Genomic DNA, 27,734 nt, shown 5'->3' with positions numbered 1-27,734 from the left:
TCTTGTAGCATGAGGATTAGCACATGCCTTTGAAAGCAGGAACATGCGAAGGAAAAGCATGGAGAGCATGATATAAGCCACAAAAAGGGGTGGATTGTGGGCAGAACATGCAAAGCCCTCCCCCTGCTCTCTGCAAGGTACCCCAAAGCTTGCTTCCCCAAGGTCATTTATTTTAAATCAAAATAAATCAAGTTAATGATAGGGAGTTAAAAAAAAAAATTACAGAAGCCTCAAGTTAAAAAAACACCTTTGCTGTAAGTGTCGGAATGAAAATTTCATTTATTTAAATACATATTTTTTAAAAAAACTTGCCTATCAATAAAACTGTCAGGGCAACATAGGCAAAGGTAAAGGGACCCCTGACCATTAGGTCCAGTCGTGACCGACTCTGGGGTTGCTGCGCTCATCTCGCTTTACTGGCCGAGGGAGCCGGCGTACAGCTTCCAGGCCATGTGGCCAGCATGACTAAGCCACTTCTGGTGAACCAGAGCAGCGCACGGAAACGCCATTTACCTTCCCGCCGGAGCGGTACCTATTTATCTACTTGCACTTTGAGGTGCTTTCGAACTGCTAGGTTGGCAGGAGCAGGGACCGAGCAACGGGAAAAAACTCCAGTGAGAAGAAGACCCAGAGAAATATCATCAACATTCAGGAGAGTCAATAAAACCTTCGTGAAAACGAGGGTGCTGATTTGGTGCTGACCCAGAAGAATGGTACCCCCACCCAAATATTTTTTTATTGCACGTAGAAAGTTTTTAAACTGTAGCTTATTTTATATATATTTTTTATTGTGATTTATGCGGAAGAGAGCCTTTGATTATGAATATACTGGTAGGAATGTACGTATTTGTCTTATTCCCCCAACAGCTTGGAGATTTCCAAAAGGGCATCTGGTTGACCACTGAAAAGACAGGATGCTGAACGAGATGGACTTTTAGCCGATCCAGCAGCCAGCCTCTTGATCAGCAAACTTTTTTAGCAGGGGCTGGTCCACTGTCCCTCAGACCCTGGGGGGGGGGGGCAGACTATGGTATATTTTTGAAAAAAAAATGAACGAATTCCTATGCCCCACAAATTGTCTGGAATTCAAGCCCATATCAGCAGAAACTGGCAACAATCCCAGGCACCCTGCTTGATTCCCTGTTGACCTCCCTGGCTGCATTCCCCAGCAAGCGGGGGCAAGGTCTTGATCGGCGATTCTTCTCAAACGTGAGAACACCCCCCCCTCTTTCCTGCCCCCTGGCAGGGGAAAGAGATAGACAGAAACGTATTTACATGCCTTTATTTCTGTCTTTGCAGCGTTAGCGTTACAAAAAACACGACTGCTCTCTTCAAACTCCAGCAGTGTAGTGACAAACACTTCCTGTACTTCCTGGACAGGAACAAACGGAAGAGCTCATATTACACTCTGAGCTAATTCCGGTGCTTCGCACTGTGAATTGACTGTTCCTCTGTTTCCCACGGGCAGTCCCAACATTCCCATCATGTTTACTTTTCAAGCTAGAACTTTGCAGCAGCAATGAATCCATATCGTAACACAAATAACCCAGAGATGCATTTTAAATAAAAGGGCACATTCTACTCATGTAAAAACACACTGATTTGTGGACCGTCCGCGGGCTGGATTTAGAAGGCGATTAGGCCGGATCCAGCCCCCGGGCCTTAATTTGCCTACCCATGGCTCTTTATTATTATTTCTTTATTTGTTGGCCTCCATCTTTCTCGCGAGACACTGGAGGAGAGGGCACCTTTGGAGGTGAAGTCCAACTGCTGGAAGGTTGCAGCAGCTGTGGCTGTAGAGACTGATAGGGGAGAGACATCTTTTCTTGGAACTGGGGCAGAGGAAGGTGTGAGATTGTGGTCGTGCAGATGCACCGATTGTGGGGTTTCTTCTTTCGGCGGTCATTTCTCCTCTGGTCATTGCAACCTGACTGTCTGATTCCAGGCCCTATGGTAATCTAAAATGGATACCCACAGGGCAGCGTTCATGTCACCAGCCTTCGTGTCATCTTTGTAACACAGAGTTAAGCCAGCTTCCTGCAGAGCACATCCTTGGGGATTCGGCCATCTTCCATGCTGTGGACGTGACCAAGCCAGCGTAGACGTCGCCGAGACAGGAGTGCAAACTTACATATGTATCCCACCTTTTCCCCCAGCAGCTCAAGGTGGCATTACATGGGTTCTTGCCCTCCTCATTTAATCCCCACAACAACCCTGTATATAGGAAGAGAGGCAGTGAATAGCCCATGGTCACCCAGTGAGCCTTATTTTTAGTGGGGATTTGAACCCTTGTGTCCCAGGTTCGAATCCAACATTCTAACCACTACACCACACAGACTCTTCTTCTTAAGAGTCACCCACCTTCCTGAGTAGAGATGGTCCCCTCTGTACATTGAACACAAGTGTAACAGCAAACTGGCTGTCCTTCCTGGATCTCCTTGGCAAATCCAGGGTGGCAGCTTTCAGTGCACCTGGAAACGGGCACAGTCTAAAGAGAGAGAGAAAAGGAGCGTTAAGCGGGAAGCCTAAGAAGTATTTGTATCCATAGGATTTGTTAATGTGGTTTAAAAATGTGTATACCTGAAGGAGCATCTCCACCACCATTATCCAGCCAGGACACTGAGGTCCAGCGCTGAGGGCCTTCTGGCGGTTCCCTCGCTGCGAGAAGTGAGGTTACAGGGAACCAGACAGAGGGCCTTCTTGGTAGTGGCGCCTGCCCTGTGGAACACCCTCTCAGCAGATGTCAAGGCAATAAAACAACTATTTTACTTTTAAGAGACAACTGCTTAGGGAAGTTTTTAATGTCTGACACTATACAGAGGTACCTCGGGTTAAGAACGTAATTAGTTCCGGAAGTCCGTCCTAACCTGAAGCTGTTCTTAACCTGAGGTACCACTTTAGCTAATGGGGCCCCCTGCTGCCACCGCCATGCGATTTCTGTTCTCATCCTGAAGCAAAGTTCTTAACCCGAGGTACGATTTCTGAGTTAGTGGAGTCTGTAACCTGAAGCGTCTGTAACCTGAGGTACCACTGTATTGTTTTTAATATTTGGTTGGAAGCCGCCCAGAGTGGCTGGGGAAACCCAACCAGATGGGCAGGGTATTAATTATTATTATTATTATTATTATAGAAAAGACCCGAGGGCATCCCTAGTCCCACTGATCCAGGCTTTTTTCAGGAAATAACTTTTGATCCAAAACCACATGGCAGCAGAACTCTTTGATGCGTTCATTTGTTTCAGCATTTATATCCCTCCTAACTCTGCATAATACCAGGCGTGCCAACTCTATGGGGCTGAGGCCTCTACAGGGCCCTCCCCAATGTCTTATGGGGTGGGGCTCAGCACCTCCAATCTTGAAGGAGCAGAGAAGGCCTGGCGGCATGTTGCCCTGACGCGGCACGGCCAGGCAAGAAGTCACCCTGGGCTGGCAAGCGCAGCCACGCATACAAATGTCACATCAGAAAGATGCCAGACTCTCCAAGGGCCCCTATTTTCCAGGGTTGTCCCTGATTTAGAGAAGCTGTCCTGGCTTCAAATTTGATCCCAGGATGTCCTGCTTTTCCTTAGGACGTCCCTATTTTCATTGGAGAAATGTTGGTGGGTATGGAGGTATCAGACCCCCGAGTCATCTGAAGGTAATCCTGCATAGGGAAGGTTTTGTTTTTTTAAATTGTTTAATGTTTTATTATGTTTTTAAATATGTTGGAAGCTGCCCAGAGTGGCTGGGGCAACCCAGTCAGATGTGTGGGGTATAGATAGTAAAATTATCATTATGGAATGGGACGTCCCGATTCTCATCGGATAAATGTCGGAGGGTATGGGAGGCCTCTCCCAATGCAACAGTCATCAGAGACAATGTGCATGACATCACACCCAGCCGCCGCCCCCCCGATGTTGGGTGCAACTCTGTGTTTGTGTATAATACCAAAGGCAGAGTGCAAGACTGAAAGAAACCAGACATGATAGCTAAAATAAGCAAAATTTCAATTCTAGAATAACAGTAATAACAAACAGTAACTGTGAAAAATCAACCTAGAAACACACAGATGATCAGCAGAAATTAAACAAAGCAGCAGAAGGTCCTGAACAAAAAACGCCCCTAAGGTACAAGGTAAAGGTAAAGGACCCCTGGACAGTTAAGTCTAGTCAAAGTCGACGATGGGTTGCAGTGCTCATCTTGCTTCAAGGCAAAGGAGTCAGCGTTTGTCCACAGACAGCTTTCCAGGTCTTGTGGCCAGCATGACTAAACTGCTTCTGGCGCTATGGGACGGAAGCCGTAGAGCGTACGGAAACGCCATTTACCTTCCTGCCGGAGCGGTACCTATTTATCTACTTGCACTGGCATGCTTTTGAACTGCTAGGTTGGCAGGAGCTGGGACAGAGCAACGGGAGCTCACTCGGTCACAGGGATTCGAACCGCCGACCTTCCAACTGGCAAGCCCAAGAGGCTCCGCGGTTTAGACCACAGCGCTACCCGCGTCCCACCTATAGATTGTGGTTTGTGGTGGCTGTGTCATCTAAATGGAGAGGGCAAGGAAATGAGCAGTGTCAAAATCACTAAAGAGGAAGTGGGGAGCTCACCCACTAAAGGTTAGGGTTAGTAGGGGCCCAAAAGGGAATTATCAGAGCTTAACCAAGTCACACCAAGGGAACGATGCAAAGCATTTCCAGTAGTTCAGTGGAAGAGCAGGTGCCTTGCATGCAGAAGGTCGCAGGTTCAATCCCTGCAGGAAGCATTCCTGGCACTTTTGCAGAGTCACTGCCAGTTAGTGTAGAATAGATAATACTGTGTTTGATGGACTTGACTCAGCATAAGGCAGGTTCTTAGGAAAGCTTCTACCTTCTTAGACTCCCATGTAAGAAGAGTTTGGAATTGATATCCCACTTTATCACTACCCTAAAGAGTCTCAAAGTGGCTAACATTCTCCTTTCCCTTCCTCCCCCACAACAAACACTCTGTGAGGTGAGTGGGGCTGAGAGACTTCAGAGAAGTGTGACTGGCCCAAGGTCACCCAGCAGCTGCATGTGGAGGAGCGCGGAATCAAACCCGGTTCCCCAGATTACGAGTCTACCACTCTTAACCACTACACCACACTGGCTCTCTTCCATGGAAGCATGGAAACGATTGTGGATTGTGCTATGGTTTAAAGGGAAATTATATGAAAAAAAATGTTATAATGATGGTATCTAACACCACATAAATTGGCAAAAATGTATAAATCAAAATCAAACAAGTGTTAGAAATGTAAAGAGAAAGAAGGTTCTTTTTTATCATATGTGGTAGTCTTGAAGTAAGATTAAAGCTTATTGGGAAATGATACAGAAGGAAAGGAAGTCGAGTTTTGAAATGTTAAAGACAATTGTAAAATTATTGAAATGCATAAAACTGAAAATCTTTTTTTTTAAAAAAAAAAAAATACCTTGTTAAATTGCAATGGCCACACAATGGCTTCTGGGTTGATGGTAAACTTGACATTGGAGGGTGCCTGCCCCTCGACGCTCCCAATTTTCACTCTGGCTCGAGTTTGATTGGGGAACAGGACCCAGTTCACGAGGTTGAAATTGGCCAGAATCTCCCCGTTCTCATCAAAATAAAACTCTCCCATGGAAGAATTTGAAGGCTGGGTTTTTTTCAGGAAAATGTGGAACTGGAACGGTAGAAAAAGCACCAGCATTCAGAAAGCACGACAGCTCCATACGATAACGGTGGGATTGTGTGCAAACTTCCTAATAGTGCCTGTGTGTAGTGTGTGTTTGAGCAAATTACACCCAAAGGGAGGATGGACGCGTGTGGAGCAATAAGCCAAAGAAAAATTATCTGCTGTTTAGTTGTTTAGTCGTGTCCGACTCTTCATGACCCCATGTACCAGAGCGCACTCCTGTCTTCCACTGCCTCCCACAGTTTGGTCAAACTCATGTTAGTAGCTTCGAGAACACCATCCAACCATCTCGTCCTCTGTCGTCCCCTTCTCCTTGCGCTCTCCATCTTTCCCAACATCAGGGTCTTTTCCAGGGAGTCTTCTCTTCTCACGAGGTGGCCAAAGTATTGACGCCTCCAGCTTCAGGATCTGTCCTTCCAGCGAGCACTCAGGGCTGATTTCCTTAAGAATGGAGAGGTTTGATCTTCTTGCAGTCCATGGGACTCTCAAGAGTCTCCTCCAGCGCCATAATTCAAAAGCATCAATTCTTCGGCAATCAGCCTTCTTTATGGTCTAGCTCTCACTTCCATACATTATAACACCTACTAAACTCAGGAATTTAGGTGGGTCTAGCACCTACAAACTCATGGCAATATGAATACACATCTTTATGCAGGAGGAGGAAGAGGAAGAGGAAGAGGAGGCTAAGCACAACTATAATTCTGGATCAGGACTCCAGGACTGGACAATGGATTGCAATTTGTAGCAAAAGGAGAATGGAAATACCTGCCATGGTTGTAGCCTTTGAAGGTTCCACTTGTCTCTTCCACCAGCCACTGGCCACTTGGATCTGAATGAATATGCAGTGTTTAAGGCCTGAGCCAAGGCTTGGATGCTGTAATAAATGCTGTAGCTCTCACGAGACATGGTTTCATCGGGATCCTTTTTGAGCAGAGTCTCCAGTTCCTCCTTCTGCGTGCATCTTGTCCAACCTCTCACAGGCAACTCATCTGTTGAACACAAACAGTTGAACGCTTTCTGCCAAAACCGCAGAGAAGCAAATAAGTCTGGTTGATAGTGCTTGTGCTTCCCCCTTTGTTTGGTCTTCATTACAAAGGACAAAGCACCATGGATGAGCAGGAAGTTCTGGGTATCAGAAAACAAGATTGAACTGATGCCCTGGATATCTGTTGTGATCCAGATTTTCGCCCCTGCATACACCTTTCCAAGAATGTGCTGTATCATGAGGATGGGACCAAACTGGTGTTCGGTATCCCCATAGTAAACAAATACATTGGCTCGTCTCCACATAGCAGGTAGTTCACTCTGTGACAACATTTTGGATAGGGTCACGTGAAGCACTCTTTCCGAGAAGGCCACGCAAATCCCACTGCTGGTCATCAGCGGCCTGACGGCGTTCATGACAGTCTCTCCGTTGTCGTTGTCTGGAGCGAAGAGACCAACCCACGTCCATCCGAAATGCAGGAGCAACTTGACAATCCCCCAGTACTGAGTTTCCTTATTTGGGGCCATTGTGTAGACGAAAGGGAACTGGGTTTTGTCGCTAAGGACATGAGTGGCGAAGCCAACACTGACCTAGGAAGAAAAGGATTTGTGTTTTATTTGTCTGTGTGGAGAAGGTAACAACGTTCAGATTTTTGGGTATTGAATTACAAGAGGATCTGTCCTGGAGTGCCAACACAAGGGGGCTTGTGAAGAAGGCGCAGCAGAGACTGTACTTTTTGAGAATCCTAAGGAAAAACCATCTTCCGCAGAAACTGCTGCTTGTCTTCTATCACTGTGCCATTGAGAGCGTGCTCACTTATGGCTTATGTGTGTGGTACGGAAGCTGTACTACCCAGGACAGGATGGGGTTGTGCAGAGTTGTGAAGGCAGCAGAGAGCATTGTTGGCTGCCCACTCTCCACCTTAGAGCAGATTTATGCCACAAGGTGCCAGAGGAAGGCACTGGACATAGTAAAAGATCCATCGCATCCTGGTCACTGTCTCTTCGAGCTCCTGCCGTCGGGACAGAGATACAGGACGATGAAGACAAGAACGAGCCGTCTTAAGAACAGCTTCTTCTCCAGAGCGATCCCGTCCCTGAATGGGAAGCCTGGACTTTGAAAGTCATCTAATCTTCCTTGCTGTATTATACTGTATTGTTTTAATTAGTGTTTTTATAGTTGTTCTGATTTTGAGTGGAGTGCCCTACCTGGGTGGATGAAGCAGCCAAGTAATTTCGTTGTCCCCGAGAGGGGGCAATGACAATAAAGATATTATTATTATTATTATTATTATTATTATTATTATTAGGAAAACATAAAAGGAGCCAGGGCTATGTGGATCACTGGTTCAACTCTCATCTCTATCTCAGCTTGGATCCACATTCTCTCGTCCTTCCTTTTGCACAGCACCTAAATCAGACTCATTTGCTAGGTGGGAAAGAGTGGGATTATATGAACACAGAGAGCTCTACACTAATCGGTTCTGGAGAAGAATTAGAGGAATAACTCTGGGAACAAATTTGGAATAAACTACCATTTGGATCCATCTCAGTTAGAAAATGGTCTACAGATAGCATAGCACAGTGCTTGTACACGTGGCCAACCAGGTTATATAGAATTTAACATAACAAAAGGGAGAAAAAGGAAGAGGTCTTTTTCAAATCAGATCCAAATTGCTTTGAAGACTATTGCTGTCCATTGGTCTTTTTTTGGATGCCTCCCCCCCACCACCTTTTTTTTACTTGCCAGAAGCGAGAATTTTACTCAGTTGGCCTCCCATCTCAAATCTACCTGTGGGATTTTGTAGATGCTCAACATGGTTGAAATCTGTCTGGAGATTTCAGAATAAGCCGCTTCAACAACAGCCAGCAGGTTATTCTGCCCTCTGCAATTGTAGTTCGGAATATGGCTTTCTCCACCAGCCAGCAGGTCAAGGGTGGCGTCAGTGGTCATACTCTTGCTGAAATAGCCCTCGTAGATGTTGTAGCCCAGGCTGACGTTGGGTAAGAGCCCGGGGTCCTGGTTGATCTCCTGGGTGGCCGACAAAAACGACAGGATCTGCCACAATTTCCAGCTGCAAGCAAAAAGTGGTCTCAGGCAGCCATTCTCCTTCCCCTTATTTCTAAGAGCACAAGGCGATTTCTGCACCAGCAGTGCAGGTCAGTGGTCCATCAAGTTCAGTTTCCTGTTCTCACAGTCGGCAACCAGTCACCCCAAAGGGAAGCTCACAAGCAGGCAACAAAGGAGATTCAGAATCTCCTTTATTGTAACTTGAAGCCATTGGTTCGAGTCCTACCACATAGCTGTGACTGTGGTATCTCTCTTTCTCAAAAGTCTCAGCTTCCCTCTGACTTTTGTCCTTCTCACTATCTGTGAGTTGAGGGAGAGACCCCACCCATTTACTGTCTCCCACAGAGCCCTTTGTTTGTTCTCCTTATGCTTCATTTTTTCATTCCAAAAATTAAAAGCCTTGATTCGATTTGAACACTTGCTGATTCCAAGGATTAGAAGAGCCTTGACTGAATTCTAACACTTGCTGAATCTAAGAATTACAGGGATCTGGCACCCACAAGCTCATAGCACTACCCCACCCCAGAACCAGAAACCTGTCCCCATATGTGCAACCAAACAGCGAAATGTGGCTTCCTTCTAGAAAGACAAGACAGTGAAGAAGAACACAATTAGACTTTTAACCCAACTTAGCTTCAAGCAAATCCATCTCTTCAGGCTCTTTCTCATTGGCGAACGCTCCCTAGCTACAGTTCTGCATCCCGGAGCAGCTTACCCAGTCACTCACATTGGGCAGCCCAAATATGATGAGTTCCTGGCATGTTTCAGCCAGGATGCAAACCTCAGCACCTGAGCTGCGTTAACCAAAGGCCTTGCTCATTCTTGTGCTCCTGCAGCACAGAGCAGCTTTCACACACACAGTTATCTGAACAGTTCCTAAAAACCATCAACCCATTCCCACAAAAACATGCAAAAAGCACAAATCAACAGCATTTCATACACCATGGCCAAAACTTGAAGGATCCCTGCAGAATGTAAGTAAACAAAAGCACAAACCCCAACACCATGCAGTTTGTTGCCTGCATGGATCTTTGTCTTGGCATTTCACAGGGCACTCAGTTCAAGTAGATCAACAATGATTTCGGGGCTAAAATCATAGGTTCAGACTTTTGGGAGCCCTTCAATATCCCGTTGGCCTGCCATGTGGTTGTGGACCAGAGGCGTCAAAAAATCACATTCCAGTCCCACTGAATCTCTCTGGCACACTGGTGCTCGCCTTCACCTTTCCCCCTCTTACTGCCCCAGAGCCAGTCCACTTCACCCGCTTCCCCAAACTCCATATCAAAGCACTTCCACAAGTCTTTATCTGGGGGGGACCATCTTCAAGATCAGCTGGCACAGTTCACCCAAGTTACTAGCCAGAAATTCCACTCTTGGCTTACTCCCAATGCCTCTTTGATAGAGGTAGATAATATCCATAATGGCTCTTGGACCCCAAACTTATGGGATCCTGGATGACCCTGGCTGCTGGGGCTTGCTTAAGACCTGCACCCAGTACAGGGACTGGTCCTCACCCCACAAGGTCATCTTGGAGCAGCCCCCAAGGGGGAAAATCATTGAAGGGTTTTATCTCACCCAATTCAGCAGGAGCCAGCTGTTCCCATGACCCCACCCACCTGAAGAGATCTAGCAGCAGCAGCAGCAGCTCTTCTCCATCCTGCTGTTTGCCCTCCACTGAGGCACTTTCCCCCTGCACCCCTTTTTCCACAGCAGGCTCCCAGGGAGTTGAGAAATCAGCTAGCAGAAGCTCCTCAGCTCCTGCCTGTCTGCCCTCTCTTTGCTGTCCAAGCCCCTCAGCTGCTGGGCTCCTAGTTCACGTCTAACCCCCTGTAGCTCATCTCATCCAGCAGGGCCCTTATCTTGCAGGGAGTCGCGCTTTCCTCCCCACTGAGACTTCTCGCTCACTCCGCCAGCAGCGGGTCTGCTCTATCAAGCTGCTGGTTTAGCCACGGCTCCAATTTTCTCAAGCTGCACAAGAAGTGTTGCTATTTCTCAACTCTGGCACACCTCACTCACTGGCTCTCCTCTAGGAAACACAGATCCCACCTCTGATACCAGTGTTGCACGCCGCCCCAATCTCCCAGCTATGTAAGATTTTAGGGGTTACCCAGGGTTTGTGTTTCCTTTTGGGAATGAAGTACTGCGGAGACCGTGGTGTCTTTAGGATATAGGGTTTATTTACACAAATACAGAACCTGAGCTTACGATGGAGGGCTTCACAGCATTAACACCCCAATGCCACGGCCTCGGGTTCAAGCAGAGATCCAACATGGCTCTCTTTCTCTGCTTGCTCCTAGGTCACATTGCAGCCCCAAAACTCTCAGCTCTCCTCTGGCTTTTGGCTTCCTCGCTATTGTTGCTGGAGACCACAGTAGGGGAGTATGCTCTTGTGCACCAATCCTGCCAGCATGGCCACTGTGAGATGGAGATACTGGACTGGAGAGACCACTGGCCTGATCCAGTGGGCTCTTCTCAAGTTCTAAATCTCCCTCCCAACAGAGGGACAAAGGAAGGAGATGGGCAGGTCACTTACCTCCCAATCTTAGTTGTGGGTGGCCAGGAAAGGACATATGGTTCGAATTTAGCAATTTTCGGAGCGATGATGCCACTAATGAGGTGGTCTCCTGGCCTGTAATAATTCAGTGCATCCTTTTGCCTGAAGACTTCCACTGGACATTTGGCTTTCAGCATCCCATTTGCTCCGCTGGGCATTAGCAGCAGCAGAAGCAGCAGCAGCAAGATCATCTTGGCTCTGCCTGCAAAAGTTGCCTCCTGACTGCAGTGATTTCAGTACAGCAGATGCTTCGAACTCAAGGATAACCATAAGTAGCCTCCCACTTTTTTTCAGGCTTATTACAAGAAGTAACCTCAACCCTGCCTGTGATTCTGATGTTTACACTATTGGTCTCAAAGGCCATTTTGGGGGGAATCCCTGGAGCACGTAAACAAATCACCATTATTTTGATATAATTATTGAGGTTAAGGAGGTCCACCTCCTCTGAAATCTCCTGGACAATCTGGGTGACTCAAGGGACAGAGCCAGAGAAAAACAGGTTTGCAATAACTCCCTGATCATAAGAATTGTAGAGTTGGACGGTCCCCCAAAGTTCATATAGTCCAACCCCCTCCAATGAAGGAATCTCAGCTAAATAATCCCTGGCTGGTGGCCATAAAATCTGTTTAAAAACCTCTAGTGAAGAGTCTACCACCTTCTGAGGTAGTCTGTTCCACTGTCAAACAGTTCTTACTGCCAGAAAGTTCTTACTAATGCTTAGTCAGAATCTCCTTCCTTGTTATTTGAACCCATTGCTTTGCGTCCTACTCTCCAAGGTATTTGAGCTTGTTGACATCTTCCTTAAATTGTGGTGCCCAGAACTGGACACAGTACTCCGGGTGTGGTCTGAGCAAGGCACAAGAGAGCGCACTATCACTTACCTTGATCAGAACAGTAGACTTCTGTTGATGCAGTCTAGAATAGCATTAGATTTTTTTGCTCCTGCATCACACTGTTGACTCATGTTAAGCTTGTGCTCTAGTAAGACTCCTAAATCCTTTCCCCTTGTACTCCTGGAAAGTGAGGTGTCCCCTGTCTCATATTTATGAAGCTGGTTATTTCTGCCTAAATGTAGAACCTGGGTCCTCTCCCCACCCCTCTGAAGATGGGGACAAAATTTGCCCACCTCCAGACTGCCCTCCAAATCTTTCTATGCTCTCAGATAATACTCACCATGCCTTGCTTGGTGTCTATCACCACTCCCAGGTGAACTATGATCTGTGCTAGGGCCAGTAGGCTTGTTTCCATGCTCACCATGAAAATGCAACTCTGCAGTCTAGGGTCTCTGCTACGTTGCTCTTGACCTATTGGAGAAAGTCTGAGTGGATCAAGATATTGTCCAGGTACGGGGGAAATAGGTGAATGGCCTTCTTCCTTAGATGGGCCACCACAACTACCAGCACATTTGAGAACATCCTGGGGTTTAGAGCCAATCCACAGGGGAGACCTTTGTACTGAAAAGGCCTGCCCTGGTATGTGAAACACAGAAATATGTGATGGGCTGGGTGAACGTGGAGGGACACCTTGGTTAGATCCAAGGAGGCAAAGTTAAAGGCATGAGACCCTCTGGGATGGTCTTCAAGGAATCCATTTGGTTCAGGTATGAATTGACCATATTAGGACCTCGGATAGCCCTCCATTTCCCCAACATTTGGAACCATAAAGAGAATAAGGTAGCACCCAGATCTGGACTAAAAATGGAAAGTGTAATGCTGGTGGTCAACAAAAGAGGTATAAAGACTCTCTCAAGGCAAATCTTTAAAAATGTAGTATAAACACCGATAACTGGGAAACACTGGCCTGTGAGCACTCCAGTTGGAGAACAGCCTTTACCAAAGTTGTCATGGGCTTTGAAGACGCTCAAAACTCAGGGCGAAAGGGAGAAACGTGCTAAGAGGAAGGCACACTTGGCAAATCCACACCGTGATCAGCTCCCGTCCGGAAATCAGTGTCCCCACTGTGGAAGGACGTGTGGATCCAGAACTGGCCTCCACAGACACTTATGGACTCACTCCTAAAACTGTGTTCATGGAAGACAATCTGACTTGGCTACGAGTGATCACCAAAGGTGGATGCTTGAAGGAGTTCTGGGTACACTTGTTTCTGTTTGAGAAACCCTGCCTCATTCCCAGGAGGGGTTATAGCCCTTTAAATCTGTGTTGTTGAAGAATCCTTGTAGGGATGAAAGGAGGAACAAGAGCCCCTTCTGACTCCTTCTTTCAATCCTTTTATGTGGGAACATATTTTTGCCTCTAGTCTCTACCATGGGGTTTTTCAGTCCCTCCCCGAATAGCTTGCCCTCTTTGAAAGGGTCACTGGTTGAGCTGGCTTTGGAACAAGTTAAAATTTATTTCTGTTTCTTCAGAACTGGTGTGCTTAAAAAAAGAATCATTTTTCCCCTTAAGCTCCTTACAGGAAAATCTACAGAATGGGCAAATTTAACCGGATGTCCGTACAGCTTCTCTCATTTACGCTTTTGCCATGTTATATATCATTTTGAACCCTTGCTATATGGGAGTTCTTCTGCTTAATTTTTTTAATCTAAGCTGTAATAGTTGCTATAAAGTCTTGTGTGAGCTACCTGCTCCCATTCATAGGCTCAAAAAAAGTCTTTTGAAGAAAAAACGGATTAAATGCTTTTGAAAGAGATTTATATATGTGAAAGGCAGGGCCAGCCTCATCTGAACAACTGCATTCCATCGTTGTGAAGCCGCTACAGAAAATGCCCTGCTATTTCCATTTACCTGTCCAGTCATGTTTATTGAGACCCTGAAACAGTCCTGGGAGCTGGATTGCAAGTTGCAGGCAAGAACATGTGGGTGAAGGTGATCCTTTGATCAATCTGGTCCCTCTGCCACACAGGGCTTTATACAGCGCTTGAGGATGTATTTGAACTGTTGGACAACTTGGGGAATCATTTCCCCCACCCCCAGTATGTAGAAACCCCTTCCTGGTGTAGGATATGGATGTCCCTGTTAGACTGACTTCCCACTTAGCATAAGACCACCATGTGTGACTGTACAACGGGGGAACAAAACAAAAAAAATTCCTTCCAGTAGCACCTTAGAGACCAACTAAGCTTGTTATTGGTATGAGCTTTCATGTGCATGCACACTTCTTCAGATACACACAATGGAGGGTAACTGACAATCTGACAAAATGGATTGTTATCCCTAGAAATTCCGCACACAGGAAGTTGCCTTCCAGTGAGTCACACCATTGATATGTCTGGCTGAGGACTGTTTATCTCAGGTGATGCTGTGGTCAAAACCACTGAGTCTCTTGGGCTTGCCGATCAGAAGGTTGGTGGTTCAAATCCTCACACTGGAGTGAGCTCCCGTTACTCTGTCCCTGCTCCTGCCAACCTAGCAGTTCGAAAGCACGCCAGTTCAAGTAGATAAATAGGTACCGCTGCAACGGGAAGGTAAACAGTGTTTCTGTGTGCTCTGGTTTCTGTCACGATGTTCTGTTGCGCCAGAAGCGGTTTAGTTCTGGCTGACCACATGACCCAGAAAGCTGTCTGTGGACAAACGCCGGCTCCCTCCCTTAAGTACATCATCAGAAGACCAGCGAATGCATTTGTTTATGAAAGGAGCAAACATAGTCCATCAAGAATATCAATAGTAAATCAAAAGTGCACTGTACATAAAAAAAGTTAGACTACAACTCTATGAATAAATAAACACTATTGCACACAAGGATTTTAGCATGCAAGATTAAAAATAACTATAGACTTAACCATGCCTAAAACCTACCTCGGTGCACCTACACTCAAATAACTCCTTGGTTAAAGCCTCCTACTTTTCCAGCTGTCCTAACAGTATCACGTTCTAGGGAACAAGCTCTTACAGGTTAGGAGAAATCACATCCATGATAATCTAAGATAAAACACTGTGTGTGTGTGTGTGTGTGTGTGTGTGAAGTCTGAGCTCAGTCAGGGATCGGTCTAGGATCCCAACCCAGCTTTTTTGCTCTCTTCAAAATCTCATACCTTTCCCCATACAATATACTGACACCTTAGTCCTCCCTCTCTTAACACCGTCATGCTTGGTGCCGCAGGATGCCAGAGGCAACCATAATAATGATGGGATGCTAGGAAGGAGGTGAAGTTCATCACTGAAGGCTGCTGGTTCCCCTGCCTCTCCCCATCCCTCAATCGCAGCCCAGGTGGTCTTGCCCAATCTTTAGCCCAAACTCTGCTGCCAACCACCAAATTAGGCCACAGCTCCTAACTCTATGCATCCACTTTCAAGGATCTGTTAAGTCACGGGCAGGAAACCTACGGCTTTCCGAATGTCAACATTCCCATCAGCCTCAGTCCTTACGTTCAATGGTTAGTCGTCTGGCAATATCTGGTGAACCACACACTCCTCACGCTTGCCTTAAGCAATGTGATAAATCAAATGAGGAACAGTCCTTTAAAAATGATCATGTCCAGCATCCCTGTTCATGTTAAGATGACTGAGCGGCTCTTATTGTCTCCGTGTTAAGCATTCCATTCGTATGTTGGAGCTGTTGGTGTGTTTATACCACGTGTGTCAGCCATTACATGTATGATCACCCTCCACATGCTTGCAATCCTCCCATCACCGCAAGAGAGGCTGGAGGAGGGCAGTGATGCACACGTAGATGTCTGGCAAAAGTTTCCCATAACCCAGAAGTGTTAAACAACTATCGCCCACTGGCCTACATCCCTTGATATATCAGCTGAAGCTATTTTAAATGCCTCCCTGCCATCACTCTGGTGTGTGTCCTAAAATGTCTAGTAAGGTTGCTGCTCCGGCTGAAATTCTTTCCACACTCCATACATTTGAATGGTTTCTCCCCTGTGTGGCTTCTCTGATGCTTAGTAAGGATACTCTTTGCACTGAAGCGCTTTCCGCACTCCGTGCATTTAAAGGGCTTCTCTCCTGTGTGTGTTCTCTGATGTGTACTAAGCTGACTGCTCTGACTGAAGCTCTTTCCACACTCCATGCAGGGAAATGGTTTCTCCCCAGAGTGCGTTCGAAGATGTCGAGTCAGGTGGCTGCTGGAGCTGAACCTCTTCCCACACTCCATGCACTGAAATGGTTTCTCCCCGGTGTGTGTTATCTTATGTGCATGAAGGCCAGCAAGGTGGCTAAAGCTCTTTCCACACTCTGTGCATCGAAATGGCTTCTCGCCAGTGTGAATTCTCTTATGTGTTGCAAGGCTATTGCTGTGACTAAAACTCTTTCCACACTCCGCGCATTTCAGCGGTTTCTCCCCTGTGTGGGTTCTCAGATGTACAGTAAGGTTAATGCTCTCACTGAAGCTCTTTCCACACTCAATGCATTGAAATGGCTTCTCTCCGGTGTGGGTTCGATGATGTCGAGTGAGGTGACTGCTAAAACTGAAGCTCTTTCCACACTCTGCACATTGGAACGGTTTCTCCCCTGAGTGGGTTCTCAGATGTTGAGTAAGGTGACTGCTGAAACAGAAACTCTTTCCACACTCCACACACTGAAATGGTTTCTCTCCTGTGTGTGTTCTTTGATGACGAATAAGTTGAGAATGCCGAGTAAAGGTACTGCCACACTCCACACATTTAAATGGCTTTTCTCTGGAATGTGTTATCTGATGTCGAATAAGGTGACCACTCTGACTGAAGCTCTTTCCACACTCCAGACATTTAAATGATTTCTGTCCTGTGTGGGTCCTTTCATGTAAAGTGAGGCAAGATCTCACAGTGAAGCGCTTTTCACACCCGGTACATTTAAATGGTTTCTCCCCTGTGTGAGCTCTCTGATGTAAAGTCAGGAGACTGCTCCAGCGAAAATTCTTTCCACAGACTACACACTGAAAAGGTTTCTCCCCTGTGTGGGTTCTGTGATGTGCAGTAAGGTGACTGCTCTGGCTGAATTTCTTTCCACACACCATGCAGTTAAATGGTTTCTCTCCGGAATGTGTTATCTGATGACGAATAAGGTTACTGCTCTGACTGAAGCTCTTCCCACACTCCATGCATTTAAATGATTTCTGCCCTGTGTGGGCTCTTTCATGTAACGTGAGGCACGATCTCACAGCGAAGCTCTTCCCACACTCCATGCATTTAAACGGTTTCTCCCCTGTGTGCGTTCTGTGATGTAAAGTAAGGAGACTGCTCAATCGGAAGCTCTTCTCACACTCCATGCATTTAAATGGCTTCTCCCCGGTGTGTGTTCTGTGATGTGCAGCAAGGTGACTACTCTGGCTGAAGCTCTTCCCACACTCTCTGCATTCAAATGGTTTCTCCCCTGAATGTGTCATTTGATGACGAATAAGGTTACCTCTCTGACTGAAGCTCTTTCCACACTCCATGCATTTAAATGCTTTGTCTCCTGCGTGGGTATTTTGATATTTTGGTAAGCTACTGGGCACAGTCTTTTCACACTCCTTTGGTTTAAATGGGTTCACCCCTGTGTGGATTTTGTAATGTATGTTTAATTGTGATTCATATCGAAATATCTCTCCACATAGTGGACATAATTTCCTGCTGTTTTCATTGTGATCCTCCCGTGAGATCGGGTGTTCATCAGCATCAACAACCAGAGAAGTAGAGCATTTCTTTTCTTCGTTCTCCGACAGGTTTCCTTCATCCTTTTTGAGTTCTCTAAGATCTAAAAACATTTCTTTCTGTGAGTCACTCTTCATTCTTTCCAACGGCACCTCAGAGAGCTCTGTATAATTCCAGTGGTTCTGCCCATAATCTGTTTGTGTGGAGACAGACAAAAGGAAACAGCATTTGGATTTCAAGGCAGAAACAAAGGACTTTCTTTGGGATCAATGGCTTTTTAATGTGCAATGTTTTGTTATGTTTTTATATACATTGGAAGCCGCTGGGGCAACCCAGTCAGATGGGCAGGGTGCAAACAAAAAAATCATCACCACCATAATAAAACCCAAGTAACTGCTTCTCCAATTTTAGCATCTTCACACATGGACAACCCCTCCTTTGACTATCCAAAGCTGAAACCGAGGTTGTCTTCTGAATGTGTTAGTCTAAGACAGGGATGTCCAACAGGTCAATTGCAATCTACTTGTTGAGCCCTGGGTGGTTTTGGTAGATTGTGGGCTCCCTTTCATTTGTGGTGTCAAAAGAGCATCTGACCCTGCCCTCCATTCTCACATGATTGTTATAACACAATACGGCGTTTTCACTACGAGGCTGACTGTTTCCTTGGCGATCTTTTGTTGAGTGAATTTTCCCCTTTCCCCAAGTTCAACATTTTCAAATCCCCTCCGTAAAAAAAGCTCAACAACTTACCCCTGAAACCTGCCCCCCCCAAAAAAGTGGTAGATCACTGCCAGTTTTTTATTCTGTGAGTAAAGAATCATAAACACCGAGAGTCAACAGGACTGCTCAAGGTGCCCCAACTATAAAATTGGAGAAATCAAGAGAGATAGAGCCGCACCGGCAGCATATCTCTTCTTTCTCGTATCCAAAAATGCCAGAAGGGATTTTACACTCGCCAGAAGCTTGGCTCTGCCCTCGCCAGTCCTGGAAGGATCCTTTAAAAAAGTCCCATAGGCTCAGAGACTTTGCGCCTGTTCATTGGGGGATATAGGAAGCCCAGAGCACTTGTTCTTTAGATGTCCCTTTCATGAAGAGGCACGTAGTGAGACCATTGATCCCCTGCTGGTGAGGTTCGCTGACCTCCCGGAAAAGCAAAAATTTGACATTTTCCTGTTAGGCAAAGATCATAAGATGACCAGGATGGTCAGCAGATTCTGTGTACAGATCTGTAAGCACAGACCATCCTCCGACTCAAACTAGAGTAGATTGCAGTCTCTTGGGAGTTGGACATCCCTGGTCTAAGGCAATCACATAAAATTTCTTTTATGGTTCATATTCCACTTTCTGTCACCAGGTACAGAAGTTTATGTTTCCACCATTTTCCTTTCAATTCCCCATTCAGAAACTCAACTGTAACAAAGGTGCCAACTTTACACTGGTACTTTAGTGCCAGTTTCTACTTCTGTCACTTTCTTCCAGGTCAATCACATTTCCCATAGGTATATTACTCCCTACGTTTGTGATATTTATTTTAAGCTAGCAGAAAATGCTTGCCATCGGTGCACTTTCAAAGGATCCCGTGCACCATATTGATTAAAAATGGCAAGTGACATCTTCGCGATGGCCTGTAGAGACACTGGGGTTCCTTGAGAGGTGATGGGACCTGGAAAGAGTTTTGAGGGCCACATGGCTTTCCCCATTTCAAGAAGTAGCACCTAGCCGACATAGGTAGTAGCCACTGACAGTCTTATCCTCAATGAATCTGTCAAATCCCCCTGGAAAGATGTCCAGGAGGAGGTATCACAGCTTGCTGGGTCAATTTGCCTGGGATATTACTCCAAAATGGGGAAATCCTTCAATTCCCAGATCAAAAAGGGCCCCACAACACATCTAGGCAGAGCTACCTGTTGATGTCTCTCCTTTGAGATCCTGGGTAAATGGATATTCTCCCCAGCAGGTACGGAGTTCTGATTCTTTCAAGGGAACAAAAAATACTGGTTACCTTTTGACCACAAAACATCCATCTTTTCCAAGTCAAGCAACTTAAAAGGTGCTTTATCTACTGGTTCCTGTGTTTCATCATAATGTTCCAGGCTCAGTTACAACAATATAACATGCACAAAAACAGGTAGGCAGCTACAATTCTAAACCAAGCTCAACCATTCCAAATGGAACAGAACCATACCAGTTCATAAAGGGTGGGGGGTTCTACAAAAGACAAAGGCTGAAAACTCTACACTATAGATGATAGATGCATGACTTGTCGGGAGAGCGTTCCACAACTGCCACAGAGAAAGTCTTCTTCCCACAATACCGATGGCAGCAGAAATACCAGGAGGACCACCTCTGCAAATCTTAACACATGACATGGCCCTTATAGAAGGACACCAGCTTTCAAATATTTTAGGCTCAAGTTACTTAGGGCTTTAAACACTAATGTAAGCACCTTGACCTGGGCCCAGAAATGAACTGGCAACACCCGGTGCAGCTGCTATGAAACAGGGATTATGCATGTTCCAAATGAAGAGGAAGAGGAGTTTGGATTTGATATCCCGCTTTATCACTACCCTAAGGAGTCTCAAAGCGGCTAACAATCTCCTTTCCCTTCCTCCCCCACAACAAACACTCTTGAGGTGAGTGAGGCTGAGAGACTTCAGAGAAGTGCGACTGGCCCAAGGTCACCCAGCAGCTGCATGTGGAGGAGCGGAGACGCGAACCCGGTTTACCAGATTACGAGTCCACAGCTCTTAACCACTACACCACACTGGAAGCCAGCCAATTATTGGGTTGCTGCATTTTGGACCAGCTAAAGTATTCCAATAGTCTCATAACAGGCAGTCCCACGTAATGTACATTGAAACAGTTCAATCAGGAGGCTACTAGAAAATGGAGCACAGTGAGAAATTCACCTCTATCAAAGAGGGACTGAAATTGGCAAACCAGCCAAAGCTGCAAATATTAAGTTTTTAAACAAAATTAGTCTACAGTCGTACCTCGGCTCCCGAACGCCTTGGGAGTCGGACGTTCTGGCTCCCGAACGATCAAAAACCGGAAGTGAGTGTTCTAGTTCTTTTGGAAGCTGAATATCTGACGGGGCTTCTGCAGCTTCCAATTGGCTGCAGGAGCTTCCTTCAGTCAATCAGAAGCCGTGCTTTGGAAGTTGAACATTTCAGAAGTTGAACAGAGTGTTTGACTTCCGAGTTAAAACTGTACTATGTGATTGTAAATGGAATCTCTAAGCAGATAGATAGATAAAACTTTATTCACATTAGCCAATGGCCATAGCAATGGTAAAACCTTACAGTATACACAGAAAAGGAAATAAAATAGGCTGCTTCCTGTGATTGTTATTTTACTGCTCTAACTGCCCCATATTGTGAGGCTGCAAGAAGCTGGGCTGGGCTGAGCACCTTGCCAGGCACTGCCAAACGAAAGCTCGTGTCAAACTTTATAAGATACAAGCTATAAATTAAGGAAGAGAAACGCCCTAATTGTCAAAGTTGCCGGCGAGCCCAAGTGGCAGCTACAGTGAACCCTCAAAGTGTTTTTTTTCTGCTGGATGGCACTGACTCTGGCCCTGCAAATTCCAGGCCAATGTAACTGGAGATAATTGACTTCAGCAAACCATCAAATCTCTAAGCAGTTTTTAGAAATAGAATATAAATATTATATTATATTACAGTATAGTACAGTATTTATATATTGCTCTATTAAATAACAGGGATAGCTATCTGGCGTGGAGGGGGGCTGGCATGACACAACATTAGAGACAGTACAGTCGCTGTTGATTCTTCCCCACATGCCAGAGGGCAGTGGGGCTTTGTTTAGCAGCTCAGCCGACAGGTGGGGACGTCCTCTTCAGGCTCTGGGGTGGGTCTCCATGCAAGCCACTAGGACTCCCTATGGTGCTCACAATTGACACAATTTCACTTACACGTGTGGTTCCTTGGAACATAACCCCTGCATAAATGGGGAGTCGCCTGTACCTTGGTTTTCGAACAGCTTAGTTCTCGAACATTTTGGCTCCTGAACGCCGCAAACCCAGAAGTGAGTGTTCCGGTTTGCAAACAATTTTTGGAAGCCAAACGTCCAACGGGAGCTTCCTGCAGCCAATCAGAAGCCACGCTTTGGTTTCCGAACGTTTTGGAAATTGAATGGACTTCCGGAACAGATTCCATTCGACTTCCAAGGTACGACTGTATTAAGAATTCACTGTATAGTGAGCCTACGCTTACTGTATAGTTTCCCACAGCATTCTCTCACAAATGTACCCACTGACCCAAAAGGATGGCAACCCCTGCTATGCAATATGGCAGTACAGAAATACTTGCAGGGCTTCGGAAACAAATATAACACCAGAACAACTGTACGGAATACTACAAGATTTTAGGAGGAAATCAATTGCAGCCAAAGCATTAGAGGTGGGAAACCTTTGTGGGGACAAAAATGATCATGGGTTATGAGGATAAACCAAGGTGAATGTCTGGAGGAGCACAATGAATTCATACCTTCAACATCTATCCATGAAGGAAGTGCCCTTACCTAGAGAGGCCACCATCTCATAATTCTCCTCCATGACATCCCTGTGCAGAGCTCTTTGGCCTGGATCCAGCAGAGCCCATTCCTCCTCCGTGAAATGCACAGCTACCTCCTCAAACGCCAAGAATGCCTGGAATAAAAATGAAACACAAATGACCAAAACTGCACAATTATCCCAGTTTGAAAAGAGGAAACAGTTAATGTTGCTCTATGTGTGGTTCCATTTACTGACAACTAGGTGACTTTGAGATTTTGCAGTGAGAAAAAGCCATATTAATTCAGAGTCCCTTGTGAGGTTCTGGGTTTTTGTACATAATATTTTATGCACAGGCATTAATATTCATTAAGGTAAAAGCAGAGGAAGTACATTAATAATAATTATTATTTGTTTATGCCACATCCATTGGGCTGCATTTCAGCAGGCACTCTGGGAGGCTTCCAATACATTAGAGGAATCAAACAAAATGTTAGGGAGGTGTAATAATAATAATAATAATAATAATAATAATAATAATAATTTATTACTTATACCCCACCCATCCGGCTGGGCCTTCCAAGCCAGTCCCAACAGAATATTGAAAACACGATGAAACATCAAACATTAAAAACTTTGCTAAACAGGTAGGGGGAGTGAGTGAGTTTGGAATATTGGTAGTGACTGGCAATTGGATATGAGTTTGAGCGCTGATGGTGAGACTGTTTGCAGTTCAGTTCAGAGTCAAGCAGAGAGTTGTTGAGAGTGGAGTTTGGGAGATGGTGTTGAGAGACTTGCTGGTGGATGTAAAGCAGAGCTAATTTATTAGTATAGCTTCAGCATTTTAGTTGTCAACTGTTGCATCTGCATTAAGAGAACAAAAGTCTGAAACAAAGCTGTGGTGGCTACTTGCCCCAAAGTGGAAAGAAGCAGAAGTCCCAGCAAAGGAAGGATGGATACAAAAACTTATGGAATATGCAGAAATGAGCAAACTTACCAGAAGAATAAGAAATCAAGATAACAAACTTTTTATAAAAGAATGGAAATGGCTTACTGAATATTTACAGATAAATTGCAAACATTGGCAGGATTATTGCAATAACCTGCAGTTTCATAAGAGTATATATTAAAGTATATATGTATATTAAAGTATATTAAAGAGTATGTATTAAAGTAGATAAGTAAAAGAGCAAATTAAATGAATTTGGATATGCAGAAGATATTTTAAAAAATAATTTAAGGAACCGCAGAAAGAGGGAGAAGGAAGTCAAACCTTGAAATGTTAAATTGATTGTGAAACTAATGAAATGTATAAACTGGAAAAGTATCAATAAAAACAACACAGTCTGAAACAAAGCACTTGTGTATACCAAATAATCATGCAACCAATGTATTCATTTGTATTCAGTAAATTAATTGTATTCCACCACATGCATAATATTTCATTACGCTGGGAATGGAGTACAGTGGTACCTCGGGTTAAGTACTTAATTCATTCTGGAGGTCCGTTCTTAACCTGAAACTGTTCTTAACCTGAAGCACCACTTTAGCTAATGGGGCCTCCTGCTGCCGCCGCACCGCTGGAGCACAATTTCTGTTCTTATCCTGAAACAAGGTTCTTAACCTGAAGCACTATTTCTGGGTTGGCGGAGTCTGTAACCTGAAGTGTATGTAACCCGAGGTACCACTGTATTCAGATAGGATATGTGGTGGCAGCAGGAATGGAAGAAAGATGATAGAAATTCCCACCAAAACCCAACTCTGTTAAAGGGGTGGGGGGAGGTGGTACAAGGGAATGCCAGAACATCTCAGAGCAAGGGTGTGCATGACACAACAGCCCTCCCCAATTCTCCTTCCCTTACATGAGGTGGCTGCCCAGCAGCTCTTTCCATTCCGGCCCAAAGAAGAGATAACCAAGATGCCTCTGAGGCCATCGCGCTGCCTTAGGGGTGTGAAGGAGGAGGCATAAAACCAAGCCAACCTTGGGCCTCTCACAATGGTGCCACAACACACTTTAAAGCAGAGAAAGATCTCAAGTTGGGCGATTCCAGCGCCTGCAGAGGACAGAAAAGGAATAGGAAGAATTAAAACCTTTATACAAATGTGGGTTTCATGGATTAAAATATCTTAGAATACATTTGGGGAGCCTTAACTGCTCTGAATAATGTTCTCCATTTTGCCGAGTTTGCTTCAGTATGGCTGACCTGCCAGGGCTTTCTCAGTGATGGCTCCGACCTGGTGGAATGCTCTGTCCCATGAAACCAGGATTTAACTTCCTTCCGCAGGGCCTGTAAGACAGAGCTATTCTGCCTGGCTTTCAATTTGAACTTAGCCTGATCTTTTATTCCCCTTCCTTCCCTCCTCCCCTTTTTATGAAGATTACCCGCTCTGGGATCCCACAGCTAATTCTCCCCTGGACTCCTTGCTGGCCCAAGTGGGACTAATTTAACCAGCTAGCTAAATTAGTGATCATCATAATGTTTGATCACCTGGTGATCATCTAATGTTTATTGGACGGATTTCCCCCTAAATTGATTTTGAATTCTGAATTTATTGTTATTCACGGTTTATACTGTATTTTATGCTGTTTTTTGTTGCATCAATTAAGTGTTTTTGTTGTTAGCCGCCCTGAGCCCGGTTTTCTGAACCAGGAATGGCAGGGTATAAATAAAAAAAACTTATTATTATTGTATTAACATTTATGCCCTAGATCTCTGTCCCCCACCAATCTCATCCACACTCCTGCCTTTTCTTTCTGCTTACCAGAGAGTCTCTCCTCCAACCTCTGAATGATTTCAGGCTTTGTAGCTGGGTCCTTTTCATCACATACAGAGCATCAAATTAAAAAACAAGTCCTCATGCACACCCACCAAATGTCATATTCTGGATGGCATAAAATACTCTTTGTACATATTGTAAATAAACGATGCTTCAGGATTTCCCAAAGAGGCATTTGCAATCTCCCTCTAGCTGTTCTGTTGGTTCAAAAATCCTGGGGAAAGAGAAGAAACTGAAAGTCAAAAAGCAGGCTCCGTTGGCCACAGTGCGAAACTGTCACAAAAGCAGACGGCCAAATGAGTCACAGTCCTTCACGTCAAAGCCTGCAGGAAAGCAACTCAGCCCCACTAGAACTTGATAGACCCCCTTGCCCAAAGAAGACCCACTAAAGGAACATTCCTAGGGGGAATCCCATAATCTACTAGACACCATTCCATCCTTGAACTGGCCACAGGAAGAAAAATCCAGCCGTCCAAGGCAGAAGAGGCTGAGGAGGAGGGGACTGAAGCAAAGCCAAGGAGCCAAAATGTCTGGACAGAAAAAGGGTAACTCGAGGAACAGAAGATGCTTAAATAGACGCTACTTTCCGCTGAATGGCCACAAAGGAGGCAGGTGTCAGAAATGAGGGCGATGATGTCTATCGAATACGGATTTGGTCACAAATACGGCTACTAGCCAGCTCAGAAGGTCCAAGAGAGGACCTTCTCCTGGGAATCAAACAACAAATGCCAACCGATCTGTAGAAAGCACAACCTGAAAAGAAAAGAGACAATGCACGTACTTTTGCAAGCCAATAAAATCTTTAATTAAAAACTATTTTTTTAAAAAAATGAGGAAAGTGCTGTAGCACTCAGGTCCTCTTTGCAGGCTTCCCACCAGGGTAGGCATCCGGCCCCTGGGAGTCTCTGAGGAAAGGCCAGGGGCCAGCAAAGCTCTGTAAATGGGCGAGCACCAGCCTGTCAACCCAAATTCACCTTTTTTATTTATTTTAATATTAATTTTTATTGAATTTTACAAGAAAACAAAACAATAAAACAACACCTAACACTGTAAACGCATTTAAATACACGTTTTCCAAAATGCAAACTAAAAAAGAAAATACTTTTCGTAACCAACAATATTACCCAACTCACGCTTCAAACATTACAATATATAAATCTTAGTTAAAATATTATAAAATATTTCCGCCGCATTCACCGCATGTCTCTTAGTTATCTTGCTCGCCTTTAAATCTGCTCTTCAATCATTTCCCTTCCTTAGGTTCTTTCATAGTCGGCAAAATCTTTATATTCTCTATATTCTTCAGAAGCTTAGTCTAAGCACAGCCAAACTTTCGTATTTGAGCTCTGCTTGTATAAATATTCGTTTAAGCATTCCCACTGTTTCTGAATTATAATTTTTGATTTATGCCATATTAAATCTTTTTAATTTAATTTTTAAGGTCACCGCATTAGAAGTCTGCATCATCAGGTTGCTGCCTTGGCTCCCGACCACCTCCTTCTCCCTCTTCTGCCTCCCTTCAAGAAAGAATAGCAGAATCAGAGAGTTGGGTGGGACCCCTGAGGGTCATCTAGTCCAACCCCCCAACTCACCCTTCCCCCCACCCCCAACCCAGGAATCTCAGCTCAAGCCTCCAGGGCCGTTTGAGGGGAAATAACATTTATGTCTCAGTTTATTGAGGAAGAGAAATTTTGGGAATCTCTCTCTGCTGAGCAGAGATGCAAAGACACCCCAATTAGGACGGGAGGGCCCCTCCCCCTCGGGACGAGGGGCAAAGGGGATGGGGGAGCCCCGCCGGCCTCCTGGGACCTCCCTGCCGCCCACCTCGGAGCAGGGAGCGGCCCTTCCGCTCCCTTCGCCGCCGCTTCCGTCCGCCAAACAGGAAGTGGCGACCATAGAGAGGGAGGGGAAGTAGGCGCCTAGAAGCGGCCCCAAGCTCGATTTCGCGCAGCGCCACCTGGCGGCCGCCGGTGCCTCCGCATCACCGGAGAGGAAGGGCGAGGAAGCCGGTTCTCTGCCCTGTCTGGCTGCCTCGTGTGGGTCTCATGCAATTGAGAATTTTAAAATATTATATATATGTGTGTGTGTGTATATATATGTGTATATATTGATACGGGGGGGGGCATGTCTTCTTCACCTTCTTCTTCGCTGCAATATATCCATTTATTTCCAATTGTCAATGTCAAAAGGGACTAAAATTCATAGAATTTTATAATATATTATATATATGTGTGTGTGTGTGTGTGTATATATGTGTATATATTGATACGGAAGGGGGGGCATGTCTTCTTCACCTTCTTCTTCGCTACAATATATCCATTTATTTCCAATTGTCAATGTCAAAAGGGACTAAAATCTATAAAATTCATAGAATTTTATAATATATATATATATGTGTGTGTGTGTGTATATATGTGTATATATTGATACGGAAGGGAGGGCATGTCTTCTTCACCTTCTTCTTCGCTACAATACTACAATATATCCATTTATTTCCAATTGTCAATGTCAAAAGGGACTAAAATCTATAAAATTCATAGAAAATCAATGTGCCAATTTGCTCAATTTCTCTAGGACTCCATGGCACCTCCCCTGTCCTCCATAATCCCTCAAGCAAGGTGTCAAGACCCTAATCCTGTCAAATCACTGCCAAATCTTT

The 27,734-nt window shown here is 45.2% G+C and overlaps 2 protein-coding genes across 5 annotated transcripts; both read right to left on the bottom strand.

The window, feature by feature from the left end:
- Positions 1-1,965: 1,965 nt before the first annotated feature.
- On the bottom strand, positions 1,966-11,461 carry LOC310839545 (vomeronasal type-2 receptor 26-like; the record flags this gene model as incomplete). Its single annotated transcript, XM_083728182.1, has 5 exons — positions 1,966-2,488; positions 5,422-5,649; positions 6,427-7,236; positions 8,438-8,768; positions 11,250-11,461. 5 exons carry the CDS (start codon positions 11,459-11,461, stop codon positions 2,354-2,356), a joined length of 1,716 nt encoding a protein of 571 aa, XP_083584308.1. The 3' UTR covers positions 1,966-2,353.
- A 3,374-nt stretch (positions 11,462-14,835) lies between these two features.
- Positions 14,836-26,971, bottom strand: LOC310837328 (uncharacterized protein). 4 transcript variants are annotated; one of them, XM_083723730.1, is made up of 7 exons: positions 26,900-26,957; positions 26,486-26,592; positions 25,061-25,289; positions 24,160-24,351; positions 22,327-22,453; positions 19,689-19,757; positions 14,836-17,977 (listed from the first exon to the last, which is right to left on the bottom strand). In XM_083723730.1, exons 4-7 carry the CDS (start codon positions 24,229-24,231, stop codon positions 15,984-15,986), a joined length of 2,262 nt encoding a protein of 753 aa, XP_083579856.1. In that variant the 5' UTR covers positions 24,232-24,351; positions 25,061-25,289; positions 26,486-26,592; positions 26,900-26,957; the 3' UTR covers positions 14,836-15,983. The 4 variants fall into 4 exon arrangements, with proteins under 4 accessions (XP_083579856.1, XP_083579855.1, XP_083579857.1 ...); XM_083723729.1 differs by lacking the exon at positions 26,486-26,592 and having other exon boundaries at positions 26,900-26,971; XM_083723731.1 differs by lacking the exon at positions 26,486-26,592 and having other exon boundaries at positions 25,168-25,289; positions 26,900-26,955.
- Between the last annotated feature and the right edge of the window lie 763 nt (positions 26,972-27,734).

Source organism: Podarcis gaigeae (assembly GCF_964106915.1).
Source record: "Podarcis gaigeae genome assembly, chromosome: 2".
Taxonomy (NCBI): domain Eukaryota; kingdom Metazoa; phylum Chordata; class Lepidosauria; order Squamata; family Lacertidae; genus Podarcis; species Podarcis gaigeae.
The sequence above is the reverse complement of the archived record's forward strand: the minus strand, read 5'-3'. Positions and strand labels throughout refer to the sequence as shown.